Raw genomic sequence first — 16,864 nt, forward strand, 5'->3', positions numbered from 1 at the left:
GTATTCCTTAAATAATGCTGTGGTGATGTTGTGAATGGCAGAAGTCTTATGTGGATCTGCCATTATTTGTTAATCTGTTTCAAAGACCAGTCTAGTACTCCAGGTCCATAGCATATTTACAAGGCAATTCACAGTTAAGCTTGTATTGAAATTGTTTGCTACTGAGTCATGGCATAGACTCTAAACTTCAGAGTCACTAACTAGAGCTGCTCTCTTCCTCACAGGTTTGGTATGCCTGCAGCTTCCACTAAAGGTATGTGAGTGTGAGGCAGAGTTCATTTGTGGAATAACTATCTGATATCTTCCCCTTCCTTTGAATGATCTGGCCTTTTTTCTTCCAACCACCTTGTAAAAACAGTATTGAGAATGAAGTTGCATGGACTCTGTGACTTTTTAAATAATAACTTCTAGCCATGGCTGTCTCTCCATCTTCCATTCCATCCACCAAGAAGATAGACAAGCTGAGGACCTTCTTCAGGGGCAAAGAAATTTGGAAATTTGAAGCCTCTTTGGAGATTGGGAACCCTTTTGAATAACGTGGGATAGGGCACAGCAGCTGTTTGTGAGGGGTGGAGGTGGAATTGCCCAAAATTGGACTTGACTCCTAAGATAACTTTACAGCACAATCCTATAAATGCGTACTTAAAAGCAAATTACATTGATGGTGGTTACTCCCAGAAAACTAGGTATAGGACTGCAGTCTTGAGGAAGTTCATAGAAGGAAAGTTCCTCATCCCCTGCTTTCCATCAGCAACTTCCCACACCCTGACCCACACTGTTAAGAAGGGGCCTCCAACCCTCCAGAAAGGCTTTTTGAGAGTGAGGTGGGGGAGAGGGACAAAACTTTCCTTCTATGACCTTTCCTAAATTAACTTATCTTCAGATCCAAGCAATTGCACTTTTCTTCTTTGAGGATTATTTTGAGCCTTTGCCTTTATTTTTGCTATGAAGCAATGAAGCATATCCTTCCACTTTTGTTCCCATCACAGGCATTCTGAAAGAAACATGTTTATTTCAAAGATAATAATTTTAAATGTATTTTTCCTATTTCAGGTCTGGTTGCAGAAAGTAAGACTACAGTAAGTAGCTACTTTGCTTACTTCAATAAATTTAATGAATTATAAATATTCTGTTGAATCCCTCTCCCAGCCTGAAAGTAATCGGTGGTCCAGAATATTATCTAACAAACTGTGAACTTCAGTGAATGGGTGCCTCAAAATGGCACTAAACATAGTGCCAGGAAAATTACTTGATTTACACATAAGAAGATCCATGCTGGATCAAACCAACTGCCTATCTAGCTCAGCAATTTGGTCATTGTATTTTTGCTTCCTTTCCTCACTTATTGTAATTGTCTTTTGATGCCTAATGGAATAGAAGACTAGATTATATTTCATGCACATTTTGTTCTTTATCTCATTGCTAAAAATGACATTTTTGTTGCCTTAGGAAATCAGTTATAGTAATTGGTTTTTCTATAAGTGACCATGCCAGAGCAACAGATTCTATAGTTCTTGTTCAAAGGTACTAAACCAGGCAGGGGACCTTAGCTTTACCTTTGTTATTCCCTCTCCTTTGCTCCTCAGATTTACCATGTCACAAATTCTCTGTACAATATTGTCCAAAGCTATCCATTATTTTCTGTTCTCTCAGCTAAAGCACTGGTTCATGCTCTGGTTGTGTCCTTATGTTAAGTACTGTTGCTCACTGACTCATCCTTGTCACACCTCTGTCCCCTTGATCTATCCAGAAACTGCTGTCAAAATAATTCATTTATTCTCTTCTCTCATCATCCAGTTTTATGACCTCTTCCTCAAATTTATTCACTGGCTTGCTCTCTCCTCCACAGCCTGTACAAACGTATTCTCCTTGCCATCAAAGTCCATAGTCTTCCCTAACCTATCTTTTTGCCCTTAGCTGACAACACATCTTTGCTTGTGACTTCACTTCTCCAACAATCCCGCCCTCAGCCAACCTAAACTCCTATGTTCATTTATATTGGGTGAAGAGCCTGTTTCAGACCCAGTGCTGAATTCCATTTCAGAAAAGCTCTTAGGGGATGCATTTCAGTAGTGGCCAGGGCTATAGGAAAAAGTGGGTGAGACTGAAAAATTCCTCAACCCCCATCCCCTGCAAATTCCATTTTTACCTATTTATAATAAGACACATGTCTTCTCAGATGTAAGCACGAGAAGCAACGTCTACTCAGAAGTAAGCAGGACTAAAACATGAAGCAGCATTTTCAGATAGCACCTCAGATAACAAGCTCCTGCATGTCTGTTCAGAAGGAAGCAGGAAAGTGCTCAGAAGGAAGCAGGACTGAATCACTCAGCAGCTGCTGATTGGAGATAAGACCTTTTCCCTCCATGGTAGAGAGGGCAAGAACCTTCCTGGATGAATACGAAACCCATGCAAGTCAGAGGTGGCCCACCCCTTCTTTATATAGTTCTGCACTTTCTCCCTTTCTTCTAAACTTGAAACTTCCTCCTAGAACACTACATTCTCCCTCTCTCTCCCTTCAGATTCCTCCTTAAGCCCACTTGTTCCATAAAGTTTTTAGCTTAATCCCTTAACACTCACTTCCAAACAAAATGAAATCACAGAATATACATTTATGCATATTAATCAATGTTAAATATTACCTCCTCAGTTGTTAAATTTTAGCTTGCAGGCTCTTTGGGATAGGAACTCAACTCCTCTTGGCCTATTAATCTGCAACAAACTAACATGGGTCCTCTTGCAGAATTTTGCATGTATAAAGCACCATGGACAGTATTGATGACAATATTGAGAGCAAACAGGTACTTATTCTGCTAATTTAGTCAAAGTTTCTTCAAGATCTAGAAGAGCAAGTCCAATTTTAGTCTTCTGTTGTGCCGCTTATTTGAGAAATACTTTGTCAATATCAAGAAGACGTAAATTCCATCAATGATTCCAGGGTCCCCCTGAAGTATAAATCTTTACAATATATGATCATTTAACAACTTCCAAATATTCATCCATTAGGGATGTTGCTTGAACTACCTTTAATAGAGATGGAGCAAAACTCTTGGGTAACTTTTGGAATGTAAATTTCTTTGCCAAAATAGGGCTGAGGCAAAGTGCATGGGACCTTTTTTGAGCAAGGTTTTTCCTCATAGAATCATAGAATAGTAGAGTTGGAAGGGGCCTACAAGGCCATCGAGTCCAACCCCCTGCTCAATGCGGGAATCCACTTTCAAGCATACCTGACAGATGGTTGTCCAGCTGCCTCTTGAAGGCCTCTAGTTTGGGAGAGCCCACAACCTCCCTAGGTAACTGGTTCCATTGTCATACTGCTCTAACAGTCAGGAAGTTTTTCCTGATGCCCAGCCAGAATCTGGCTTCCTGTAAATTGAGCCCATTATTCTGTGTCCTGCACTCTGGGATGGTCGAGAAGAGATCCTGACCCTCCTCTTTGTGACAACCTTTTAAGTATCATACAGAGGAGGGCCAGGATCTCTTCTCATGAAAAGAGGGACCCGATTTTGGTATTTTTTCAAGAAGTAAAATTAGTTTGCCTACCTCAATGTGGCAACTGCCATTTTAAAGGAAGCTATCTGCAGGGCTCCACCATATGTAGTGTGATATTCACCCCACCCTCTTGGCAATTCTCCAAAAGAAGAGAGTTGTAGTGTCTTGTCACATCCTTAAAGTGGCTGTTGCAACCACTTGAAAGGAATCTAATCTTTTCCTGTCTCCTGTTGAGTACTTTACCAACAGAGGAAAAATGATCTCAATTTTTCTACCACTTTGTTGCAAAAATCAAATTTCTCAAATTCAGCTCAGGCTTAAGCCACATGCTTCTGAAGTAAACACTGCATGTACTAAAAGCTTTAGGTGCTGAAATTTGGCGGAAATATTTTGTTCTCTTTGATACTTGTTTCTTTCATGGTAATCATCTTGATGAGTTAGGGGGTATATATATTATTTCTGTAGAGTTAGGAATACAAAATATGACTTAACAAAAAATGTTTTATTGGAGGCAAAGTACCAAGTGGGTTGGAAATAATAAATGTGAATGGTTTCATTTTTGACAGTTGTGAATGTATTTTAAAAGAAAGGAATCAGTCTTTGTACAATTGCTCTGCTAAAATAGTGGTAAGAAGCCCTTTTTAGAAGTAATTTGCACTAAAATTTGTAGATTTTGATGCCATCTTTTGATTCTCTTCCCACTTCATAATTGATAAAAGAGATCGCTGCAGTTACGATACAGAGAGATAATTTTATTAGGGCATAGCAAATCATCCATACCAGCACTCAGTTTCACAGCTCTTCATTTTCCTTGGCATAAGCACAAATTGTCTTTAGGCTTCCTTAATCTAAGACTACAAGTGGAGATTATATTAAACTGTTTCCTGTGACTTTTCTAGGTAAATATAGACAAATTAAAGGAAAGGGCACAGAGATTTGGCTTGAATGTCTCCACAGTCTCCAAAAAGGTAAGGTTCCAGGGCAAAGCACTACAATAGCAAATGAGTAAATATTTGCAAAATATAGAAACGGCAACAAATACATAACTTAAGCCTATAGTTCTACTTGTTTTGTCTTATTTATTTTGATTAAACATGCTGATGGATTGAGGATTTTTATCTCCAACATCATCAGTCCAGCTCCAAGCCATATTTAAAGACATAAAGGGCTTACGTTAGGAGGTAAAATAGCAATGTTTATTACTGAATTAGAGGGATATGGCTTCTGATTTTATGGATTCCTAACTATCCACATTAACTATATAATGTTTCAGTAATATTCCTTGGGGGTCAGGTCCTTTCAGGATGAAATAATTGAAACAATTCGCTGTGGCTCGATTTTTATCCCAAGAGATGAGTGCCCACAGTACTATGCTTAGTTCTCACCCAGGTGATAAGCCTGTGCCTGGGTGTTCTACTTCAGATTGCAAGAACAGCAATGTGTGGAAAACTAACATATCGGGGAGAAGGCTAGGCTAGAACTCTTCTCTCTAGCATCTAGTTTTCTTTGTATAAAGCTTTTTTATAACGTATGTATATAGGACTATTCAGTCATTAGCCATCCTGCAATATGAAGTGATGGAGCCCAGACTCAGTTGTAGCAAGGCCCTAGTGTGTGATGTAGTTCTGCATTCCCTCTAGCATTGGGTTCAAGACCTTGTTTTCCCAAAACTGAATATAAAGGGCTTGGGTTCATTAAGCCTTCAGTAAGAAAAACACAATAATGTCTGAAAAGAGTAAATCCAGTTCATTAGTGGCTGGGAAGAAGGAAATTCTCCAGCAGTACTCATTAGAACAGGTGACGTTGTTATAACCTTCCCTATAGATGTGTACTGCATTGAGAATGGTAAGAATGTGAGAAAAGAGGAAAAATGCTGTATCAAGTTCTGGAAACTGGTGTAAGGCTGGGCTATTTTTTTCCATGGGTCTGAAAGCTCCTGGCAGTTCTACAGATCAGTACCAGTATAGAAGAGTTCGGTTTTAGAGAGTAGGATGGAGTGAGAAGAGAAACATTTTCTATTCATTCTTCCAGACTTAGAAATGTTCTTCTGCATAAAGCCTACAGGAAGAAGGCTGTCATTTTGCCTTAACTGCTGACGAATAAACTATTCTATCCCTCATAGGATTTACACATTGAACACTTAATGCATTCCGTTCTGCAATAAGGCACTGAACCTGGCACCAGGGAGTTCAACCATGTAGAAAATAACTGAAGATGGAGGCCACTTTCCTCCCCACCCTCTGCTCTGGGGGCAGGGTGAAATCATGCAAGTGCATTAAAGCTGGAATACGTGGAGGGGCAGGTCAGGGTGAGAGGCTGCTCAAACATCATTAACCCTGTCACCAGGAGTGCACATTTTTCAGGAAGAATATATGCTTTGTCAGCATTTATGGCCAAGTTTCCTTTGAGTAGAATTGTGTAGAAGAGCCTTAATATGGATTGTAAGCTCTCTTTAAGAGTTGCCCTCAACAATCCCCTTCCCAATACTTGACAAAAATATAAGATTATAAGTGCTAAGCATTAATTAATTTGAATGCTCTTAAGGAATATATGTGAAGCTAGTTTCATTAGTGAATTGATCCCCATTACACACATGGAGAAAATACCAATAGGGAGAATGACAAGCCGAAGGTCAGAAATCGATTGCTAAGTTAGGTCTAGAAATCTGTGTTTCTGCCTGATTGTATTCTTTAAATAGTCTTTTCTTCCTGTGCTTCTTTTTGCTAGCTTATATCAGGCAAGATGACAAGCAGCAAATTTAGCTATTATAGTGATTTGTCTTGAGATTTTGTTTGTTTGTTCTCCTAAAAGAAAGCAGATTTCAGAGGCTTAGAAGTGGCTTTTCTCCCTCTGAGAAACACACTCTTGAATTCTATTGAGGCATATTATTAGTTGCTTCAATTAGCCTCTAGCATTGTGTTGCCCACCTGGGTGTTCTTTACAGCTTTTCATTACAGAATAGCCTGGTTACATGTGTCTTTGCAGATTTTTAACACCACGCATTGCAGCAAAAACTTTACAGTAAACCATTGTCTCTGGAGCCACATTTCATTTCCTATTCAAATTGGTTTTGAAGAAGAGAGGTGGGGGAAGAGGAATGTAGCCAAGGGCAGTTTCAAGCCTGCTGGGATCAGGGAAGTAAACCTAGATCTGAGTAAGAGCCTATCCAGTTAATCTGTAAAATCTGTCAAGTTAAAAATCCCCTTCCTAAAATAAAACAAAGGTCCTACTAGTACAGTAAAATAAAGGTAGTGACTACCACACAGTCTACTATAATAGAAGTGGCAGGTGCTCGCTTTTTCTTTTGGTCGGCACAGAGCCATCAAATTAATTTTTAAAATAAATCAAGAAAGCATTTTTCTCTCCAGAACTAATCATACCCCCTCCCCTGTACTCTCATGGGAGACCTCCTTTTAAAATTTACCCTCTGACCTGAGGCTGCTGTCCTTGCATTTCTGCGAGTTATACTTAAACTGCTCCCTTCCCTTGTAAATTTCCCCACTGTAGCAGCTGCTCCCTGTACCACTCTGAACCCCTGGCTTCCCAGTGGGAGAGCTGATAGCTGCAGGCATTGGTGCTGCAGAGAGGGCCGCATCGTAATGCAAAAGCGCATTCTCAGAGGGCTTGCTTTTTCTTTTTATGCATAAAACAGTCTTATAGGTATCCAACAGAGAGAGCATTGCCACAATATAGAAGACTCTAAAGAGAGCCCTTGGGTTAGCATAAATGCTCCTTTCTGCATTGCATTATCTGGTTCCATTTCCAGTCAGAACAGATGATGAAAATAATTTGTGCTTTATATCATCTAATATAAGACTCTCAAAACAGTTTTAGAAGTACCTAATTAACCTGCAGTGTGACAAAAGTTGGAGCTGAGAAAGTAAGAGTACTAGCATATCAAAGTTATGCTGCAAATGTTGATAGAACTGGAAGGATCTAAGCTTAGATATCTTAGCATCAGTTTCTTCCAATCATCAGATTTTCAACATGGGAGAACCTATAAATAAACTAAGACAGAACTATGAGGTTTTGAGGTTTTAAAAAATGGTGAAAGTTCTAGTTTGATTGCTAATGGGTGGTAGCACATGGTTGGTACTACACAATGAACAAGTTAATTGCTGGCTGAAAAAGCTAAAAAGTGAATGTTGGTCAACATTAATAATGCTGGCTTAATTCTCTTTAGTGAAGACTTGTTATATAGGTTCAAAGAAAACAATTGTGCTCATCTTAGACAAAGTTTGTTTTTCATGATGTGAATGTTGGAGGGCAAGTATAGCGGCAAGTTATATGTTTATAAATTAAATGAGATAATATGGTTGGTTCAGTTGTTTGGTTTCCAGCAAGTTTCGAGCAGCATGCTGAAGAGGAATTATTTTCCTAGTTAGTTATTTTCCTTTCAATATTTCAAGGGAAGGGATAAACTCTTAGGCCTTTGCTAGACCTACCTGATAATCCGGGGGAGAGGAGGGGAGACCTCGCGTTGTGAATAACGCGAGATCTCGCCCTAGTTTACAAGTAAGGCGTGACTGCCTCAAGAAGAGAGGCGTTGCGCCCGCCTTTTTTTTTTAAAAAAATAAAGGGCCGGTTGCGCACGAGCGCTGGAACGCCTAAAGGTAGGGATTTTTTTAAAAAAAATTGATTTCCCCGCTCCCCCCACCCTAGCCACGATGCGCGCAGCTCCTGGCTCCATGCGAGTAATTGCATGGAGCCAGGAAAAGCCGCGGAAACGGGCCACACGCTCAAGACCGCAGGAAAAAACGGGCCCAAAGTATAGGGCTTTATCCCAGGGCCAGGGAGGGATGATCCCTCCCTGAGCCCGGGATCCCCTGTGCGTCATCTGGACTCACAGGGGCGATCCCGGGTATCAGCTCGGGATAACCGCTGGCCTAGCAAAGGCCTCTGTTTAGATCAGAAGGCAATTTAAACTAATCCTTGTCTAATGCAGGGTTATGTATTAACCCACATCCATTGTACCCACTAATACCCCTTTTCCCAGATCAATCCACATCATCAAACAAAGGTTGCTGCATGTTTAGGTTGTTACTGTGATATCTGAAAATGGACAAAATGGGTTATTCATAGGTTAAATAACCCAAGTTAACCTTACAACAAGAGTGGGTTAATTTTTGGATTATTTAACGCACAAATAATCCAAAATGTCAGGTTCAAATGTCACAGGAATAAACAAGAATGTGCCATTCTTAGGTTGTTACTAGAAGTGGCCCACACATGGCACACATCCCCACGATTTGTAGGTTAATTAATGAAACGTTACATGTTGAAGAAACTGGCTTGGATCCAGAGTTCCTGTGAGCAGATCTCTGCTTCAGGGGATTGGGGGACTATCTGAAACAGTGTAGGAGATGGTATGCAAGGACAAGGAGACATACTGTAATTGAAAATCACCTCCTCCCCACTTCCTCCAGTAGACTCCTCCATTGGATCTCTGTCCCTTCCAGAAACAGAAGGAGTCCTATTTACAAAAGAGACACTCTGGAATCAACCCCATATATATAAGAAAATATTTAAAATAAACATTTTCTGGTTCATGATGTAATTCCAAACGCTATTGCATCTTTTCTTAGCAGCTGGTAGCTTCCAGGACAAACGTATTAGAATAGTGTCGTTTTAGGCTTTAATCCCAAACTCAGTTAATTAGAAGTGTAGAGCTTTCTTTAAAGTACTATTACTTTAGGATCAGGATCTTGGAACAAGGTACAATGTCCTCTTGTGCATTATACTAATATGAATGGATTTGGAGCAGTTATGCTTTAAATATTTGCATTTCTGTGTGGTTCATTATGGTAAAGACAAGCTTTTCTTGAGTAGTGTGGATACACTCAAACGGTTTGGTTGTTTCTACTGAACAGAATTATTAAGGATACTTCAGGATGCTTCCAAGTTTTCACAGCTGCTGAAAGCATCATAGTATAGTGCATTGGTCTTCCAGCTGATATCAAGATCTACAAATGGCTTGTACCCTGACCTAAAGTGGGTCATACAAATGGCAATACTCCCCTTCCTCCTTTAGTTGTTATTTAGGGCTTTTTAAGCAGAAGAAGCAAAACAAAACAGACAGAAAAAAAAAGAGGGAAAGTGGAGGGAAAGGAGAGAGAGAAGGGAAAAGATCCCTCATCCAAAGTGATGGAAGGCTAATGATCTAAAAAAATGGTCTCGTTTGGGGCTATCATTTATCATCCAACAGATTTTAGGCTAGTTGGATCAGTTTCTTGCTGAAACCCCCCTCCCCATTTTTTATCGCCAAAAGTACTCTTTATTCCAAATAGTCAAGTAGAGGATGATTTTCAGTGAGAGAATCTGAGACCCAGTCCAGATTGGGCGCATGCTTCAGATCAGGGCCCCATAGCTCCTTTTTCTTCAAAATAAAACTGGCCATTTTAAGCACATTTTTTAAAAAAAAAATGTGAATGTGCCTCAGTTTACCTATGTATGTAAATATATTCTTTCAAAAATCCAGGATGAGGGAGAGTCTAAATGAAGCCTTACTTAAAAAGATTTGATATTAAAATCCTTTGGATATACAGCTATGTTAGCCTAGTTTATATAAGAGAGAAAGAAAATAAAGAATTTGGATTTACATTTTGTGACTTTAGAGGAAGAAACATATATTAATATGGAGGAAGACTGGTTCAGGCATAAATACTGTATTCAGAATTGCTTCTGAGACAGCAATCCTAAACATTTATTAGAGAGTAAGTCCCAGTGAACACAGTGAGAGTTAATTTCAAGTAAACATGTATACATTTGTGCTGTCAGTCTCATTCTTAAAAGCATTTTGTCATTGGTATTTTTCAATTTGGGCTTGCATACCATATCAGCATAAGTAAGAGCAGATTCACATGGTTTAACATTTTCGTACTTGACTTCAAAATGTAAAGTGTGAGTCTGATCTAATATAAAGCAATGTGTCTACGTATCCAGCATAGTGGGTTGCCCTTGATACACTTTCTCTCCCTCTTTTCTCCCTACCCCCGCTGCCTTGAAATGATGTCACCATGCTCCAACTTGAGTAGCCATGAATGTAGGCCTGTTGATTTTAGAATAATGGGAAGTGACAAGGTGAAGAATAGTGCTGGCAGTCATGGACATTTCAACACAAGGATGCTGAAAGCAAGGCCACCTCCTCCCCCACCCTCTGAGTTGCTTAGGAAAAGAGTCCAGTGGCTTGTGCAAGGCTGTGCTGATAGCATAGGCTGTATGGTTTGCAGATCCAAATACAAGATGGGTATCTTCTGTCTCTCAATGCATATTCTAACCATTTCACTCAACTTTCTATTATGGGTAGTTGAAAAAGGAGGCAGGTCTTTTCTCTCATTGAATATATTATTTCATAATTGTATCCTCATATTTGTAGCCATTAAATTTCCCTTATAGATGTTAAGTGGAATGAAAGTCATTTACTTTCTGGTTTCTAAAATGTGGCCTTCTCTAAATTCAGGCCTGGTCTCAATAAAAAGAGTACTAATTCTACGCTCACATATTTTGATTTATAACCTGCGTTATAGAGATCAATGTGTAAGAAACGTTTTGCAACCTTGGTCAGATGATGACCTTTCACCACCCATTCCCTTGTTCCTATTTTTCTATTATTCCTTATATCATCCAAATTTCTTATTTTTCCTCCTATGAGATGCTGAAGCTGTCCCTGTGACCCAACCAGATTTCCACATATAGTTGAAGCTATACTTGGCATAGTTGGTGTTGTATACACATCAACCATCCTCTAATAAACTCCTGCACATCCCCAGGATGAAAGGGAAAATGTATTGCCTGTACTGTTGAGAGGCAGAAGAAATAAGATGGTTTGAAAAGTTCTAAACACCAATCAGACCCTAATACAGCTTCCATACATCTCTTTGTGCTTGAGCCTATACTGCTTCTGGTGGATTCATAGTTTATTTTCCAATTGCTACAAAGATTACATTAATAACATTTGTAAGAAATTAATACATACAATAAAGTACTTGGTGTCCCCGTGTCAAATATTTGTGAGGGGAAGAGCATTTTACACTTGGCTAAATAGTTAATTCTATGCCATTATGTGATCCTTTCACATATTACTGGCCATCCTTTTCGAAAACAATCCCGATTTTCCACCAAGGAAACTTGAATTCTGTATGAAGGTGTAATTATTCAAATTATGTAAAACTGGAAGCAATATTTCAATGTTTATATACAAAGTCTGAATTATAGTTATGTTAAGGTGGTGGTGTGGAAGGAAAGCTGAAAGAGTAATGTGCAATAATTGAAGTCAATGGGAATTAAGTAGCCTATGTGCAGAATTTCAGCATCTAATAAATTGTTGTTCCTCTAATTCAGCACAGTTGAATACTTGCTAAAGTATTGTTCTTCCTCTGAAATGTATTAATCCTGTCCACCTTGTCAATGTCTAGCCAGGATATTCCTCTTTAATTATCTTTGGAAATTGTAAGTTAAGACTTGATGGTCCGGGTAGAGCTATTTTTTATTATACACCTGAATAGATATCTCATTTTAAAATTTCAAGCCTGTTATATTTGCATAATATTCAGACCTATCAGAGGCAAATCAGGCCTGGTATAATGTGAGAGTTGCTTTTCTCCAAACCTCCCTATAACATGTCATTTACTTAGGTAGGAGCTAGCCACAAGTATTCAAATTGATTCCTCAATAACTTTTTTTAACTTGAGTCTGCTAACATAATTTTAGAATAGAAATGTGCCTTTTCTTCTCTAACAAGTATGGTTAACTGACAACCAGTAGATAGCATCAGGCTTGCTATCTGATTTTTATCTAGAAACTGTTGCCATGGTGAGAATACAAAGTGAGGGTGGGAATAGCTTGGCTTCATTTTCTGATCAGCTTCAGTGGTGGTGAAAGTGCCTCTGCATCTTTTACATCTTGTGCTAAGTTGCATAGGAGTTGCCAGCATCCAAATGGAGGAGAGACCTGGAAGAAGGCACTTCTTCTCTCCCTGAAGCTAACTAGAAGAGAAAATCAAGACACTTCATCTCTCATGTCATCTTCTCTGTACTTCATGTCTAGCAATAATGCCATAAATGGAATGATCCCAAATATAGAAAGCTGGCATTCACATCTGTATTATATAAAGCAAAAAAAATTAAACCCATTTTTTATTTTTAAAAAGTGAACATTTAAAGATTCAAATATTACCTATAACATTGAAAATACAGAGAGATGTATTTTTAAGGAGAGATTTTTTTTAAAAAAAAATGGGATAGATAGCAGCTCATGGTGTACATGCTAGCTACCTGTCAATCTTGCCTTTTGGGGGGGAAATAACTCTTTCAGTCGATCTGTATGTATAAAGCCACCTTATGCTATCAATTTTCCATTTAGCCCAATGTTGTCTACTCTGAGTGGCAGGCATTTTCCAAGATCATAGATAGAAGTCTTTCCCAGCGCTGCTACCCAAGAGCCTTTTTAACTAGAGATGCCAATGCCTGAACCTAGTACCTTCTCTGTGCACAGCATGTACATTTTTTCCAGCTCAGCCAAATGGCAATAAAAATATATATATATTTTTTTAAAAAAAAATGTTTTCCTATGTATGCTAAATCAAATAGTTGTTATCTCCATTTTGGAAAAGTAATACCTTGGGAGAAATTGGAGAAGGAAGGGACAGTTAGACATATTCAATATTGATATGTACTGCAGGATATAAATAGAGGACAGATTATTGCTCTATTTGATTGCTTTTAGGACATTTGATTTGTTTTTAGGAAATTTATCTCCATTCCTACTTCTAAGGTTTATTTTGAGGTAATGTTTGGGCTTTGGTAACGGGAACGACAACAAGCTGTCGCAGGGTATTCCTCAAAAGGAGTATCCGAACAACAGAAATGAACCTGTTCAGAACTCCAACTAGCCTGGAACAGAAAACTTGTAGCACTGTTTTGGGAGTGGGAGGGAGCACACTACAGAAGGATGGGATCAAAAATAACAGCTATTTTTTCCTTCTCTACTCTAATCAAAACCTTCAGCTGTGTTATATAGCACTAAAGGGTTCAGGTTTGGGAGTAGACTTCCAGCCTCAAATATAAACTTCTTTACACACACACACTCACTCACACTCACATTCAAGAGTCCACTGAACCTGGATATCACTGAATATAGATCTTGTCAGGCCACTTGAGTTTTTATAAATGTCTTTTTCTTGTAGATTAATAAATTTCTGTTTACCTAGGCAGTCTCTCAAGTATGCAGAAACTACTGCTTTATATTTGGGCAGCCCCCTTTTGCCTATGAATTGACAGGCACAGAACTATCCAAGCTTGATATTAGAGGGGATACTTCTGTATTCCTCCCCTTCTGGTGCTCAGTTTTTCATATGTTTGTATTTACAAAGATATATCTTTCTGACTTGAATGGTACATCTCTAGCAACTTCAACAATGGCTCATGGGGCTATAACATTTTGTTGATGCAGTTGGAATGTTAGTGTTAATATGTATAAATTTTTCCTTCTATATTTTGAAAAAGATCTTATGGCTACTGAATAAGTAAGAAGCTAATGCTGCTCTTTTCTGTTTTTGACACTGGCCTTTAAAGGTTTTTCCACTGCTATTCAGTTGGAGGTATTTCATTTCGTTTTTTAAACTCTCAATAAGTTTTATCAGAATTAGTAGCTAAGTTTCCATTCGCTAGACTTTTCTTTAATTCCAAGGATATCACATTCCTTATAGCATGTTCTACAGTAGGGTGACCATATGGAAAGGAGGACAAGCTTCCTGTACCTTTAACAGTTGTACAGAAAAGGGAATTTCAGCAGGTGTTATTTGTATGAATGCAGCACCTGGTGAAATTCCCTCTTCATCACAACAGTTACATCTACAGGAGATGTGCCCTCTTTTGTATCTGGTCACGCTACAAAAGATGGCAGGGCTCCTGCAGGTCTAAATGTTGTGATGAAGAGGGAATTTCAGAAGGTGCTACATGCATACAAATTACATCTGCTGAAATTCTCTTTTCAATACAACTGTTAAAGGTACAGGAGCCCTGTCCTCATTTTCATATGGTTACTCTATTCTACAGTAACTTTGCTTTATATATGTACAAAAATTTTTTTTTACCAAGGATGAGAAAAGTGTAGTTCTAGAAATAAGCTCTCAAAGACCTTAACAGTAATGTCAACCTAGATTTTGCAAACAATGAAAAATAGTCCTTTCAGTCTCTCAAAATAGCACCCAGAATACTTGTGAGTGGTTTCTATTGCATATTAGAGGTGTGCCGCCATAAAACTTACCATGTAGGAAAAACTAATACTTTTGTGTGAAGACCAGAATGCAAAAATACAAGGTGGACCCTATTAAATTCAAAGACTTTTTGGTGGTGGTTCCTGCTTTTTTATACATTTCTAATAGTTATGATCATCACAGTTCAGTGTTTAGGATTATACTATTATTAATGTTTATAGCATTCCCCCCACTTACACTACATGATATTTTAAAAATAAATGATGAGAGAGTTGTGAAGGGTCAGCAGGGCTCCTGATCTTTCCTTTCTCCACGGTGCCATTTGAAAAGGATTTGAGTTCCTAACAAACCTTTAGGGAGTAGTGGAAGGGTTGCTTAAAGCAAAGACAATGGCAAGGGGTACTCCGCGACCTCACTCTGTCCAGTCATCTGGTTCTTCATTTGTCCCTGCTGTGAAACAGAACTTATCTTTTGTCTGTAACACAAATACATCTTTTTCCCCCAGCCCCCCTTTCCCTTCTATTATAGTTCAATCAATGATGTCATTATGTGTGCCATTCAGGAACTGTTGAACCACTTGGCTGCAGGAATTTGGAGGAGCAACTAGGGGAAGAATGGAGAACTGTGCTACACTCCTAGTCTTCAAGGGTCTATTCTGATTTTAACCAGAGAAACAAAGTCACATTTCTTTTTTTAACCCCGGTTCACCATGAAAAACAAAAGTAATCTAAAGTGAGAAGGAGAGGGGTATGCATACTTGAGGATGGTGCTGACTGCAACACTTTTCTTAGGCATGAATAATTAAGCTTTTTAAAAGTTCTAATTTACACCACAAACAATTTTCAAGGATTTTTAATAGTGCTTTCTTTTACTCAAGAAAAATGCTAGCAGCTCTGGAATTTCTACCATTGTCTGTAATTTTACTTTTGTCCCTCATTTAACTGTTTCAGTTTAATTAAGCAGTTGTCCTGAATGATGGATAAAGGAGGCAATTATGTAGACCAGGGCCTGGTGTGCCTATATATGTTGCTGATACATTTGATTAGAACCCTAAAAAAGATTTTGATGACTAGCATGAGTTTGTTAGTACAACTAGAGGAACTTCCCTGGTTCTTTTCAGTGTGGACTGTATCTATGCGTTAAAAAGAATTAATAAATCTCTTTCACGGAACAGTTTATTTGAAATAAGAGTAGCTTTTCCAAACATTTTGCTTGGATCCAAAGTTTTACCTTCTGCTCCTATTATTATTATTATTATTATTATTATTATTATTATTATTATTATTATTATCTTATATAGCACCATCAATGTACATGGTGCTGTACAGAGTAAAACAGTAAATAACAAGACCCTGCCGCATAGGCTTACATTCTAATAAAATTATAGTAAAGCAATAAGGAGGGGAAGAGAATGCAAACAGGCACTGGGTAGGGTAAACAGGCACAGGGTAGGGTAAACTAACAGTATAGAGTCCAAACAACATCAAGTTTTAAAAGCTTTAGGAAAAAGAAAAGTTTTTAGCTGAGCTTTAAAAGCTGCGATTGAACTTGTGGATCTCAGATGTTCTGGAAGAGCGTTCCAGGCGTAAGGGGCAGCAGAAGAAAATGGACGAAGCTGAGCAAGGGAAGTAGAGACCCTTGGGCAGGTGAGAAACATGGCATCAGAGGAGCGAAGAGCACGAGCGGGGCAATAGTGTGAGATGAGAGAGGAGAGATAGGAAGGAGCTAGACCGTGAAAAGCTTTGAAGGTCAACAGAAGAAGTTTATATTGGATTCTGAAGTGAATTGGAAGCCAATGAAGAGATTTCAGAAGTGGAGTAACATGATCAGAGCGGCGAGCCAAGAAGATGATCTTAGCGGCAGAGTGGTGGACCGAGACCAACGGACTGATGTGAGAAGAAGGAAGGCCAGTGAGAAGAAGGTTGCAGTAGTCCAACCGAGAAATAACCAGTGCACGAACAAGCGTCTTGGCAGAAGAGATAGACAGAAATGATCGAATCCTGGTGATATTATACAGGAAAAAATGACAGGATTTAGGAGGAAAAACAAGCAATTCAGTCTTTGCCATATTAAGTTTCAAACGACGATGAAGCAGCCAAGCTGAGATATCTGAAAGACAATCCGAGATACGATCGTGAACATCAGGAGAAAGTTCCG

The 16,864-nt window shown here is 38.8% G+C and overlaps 1 protein-coding gene across 2 annotated transcripts in view; it reads left to right on the forward strand.

The window, feature by feature from the left end:
- Nucleotides 1–16,864, forward strand: part of SARNP (SAP domain containing ribonucleoprotein) — a 67,832-nt gene that overhangs the window by 29,997 nt on the left and 20,971 nt on the right. The window contains exons 7-9 of one of the 2 annotated variants that reach the window (XM_063119956.1): nt 225–253; nt 1,054–1,079; nt 4,392–4,460. In XM_063119956.1, coding sequence (XP_062976026.1) covers nt 225–253; nt 1,054–1,079; nt 4,392–4,460 — 124 coding nt within the window. The remainder of the gene's footprint in view (nt 1–224; nt 254–1,053; nt 1,080–4,391; nt 4,461–16,864) is intronic. The other variant, XM_063119957.1, reaches the window with a different exon arrangement.

Source organism: Elgaria multicarinata, chromosome 3 (genome assembly GCF_023053635.1).
Source record: "Elgaria multicarinata webbii isolate HBS135686 ecotype San Diego chromosome 3, rElgMul1.1.pri, whole genome shotgun sequence".
In the NCBI taxonomy this organism is placed as follows: Eukaryota; Metazoa; Chordata; class Lepidosauria; order Squamata; family Anguidae; genus Elgaria; species Elgaria multicarinata.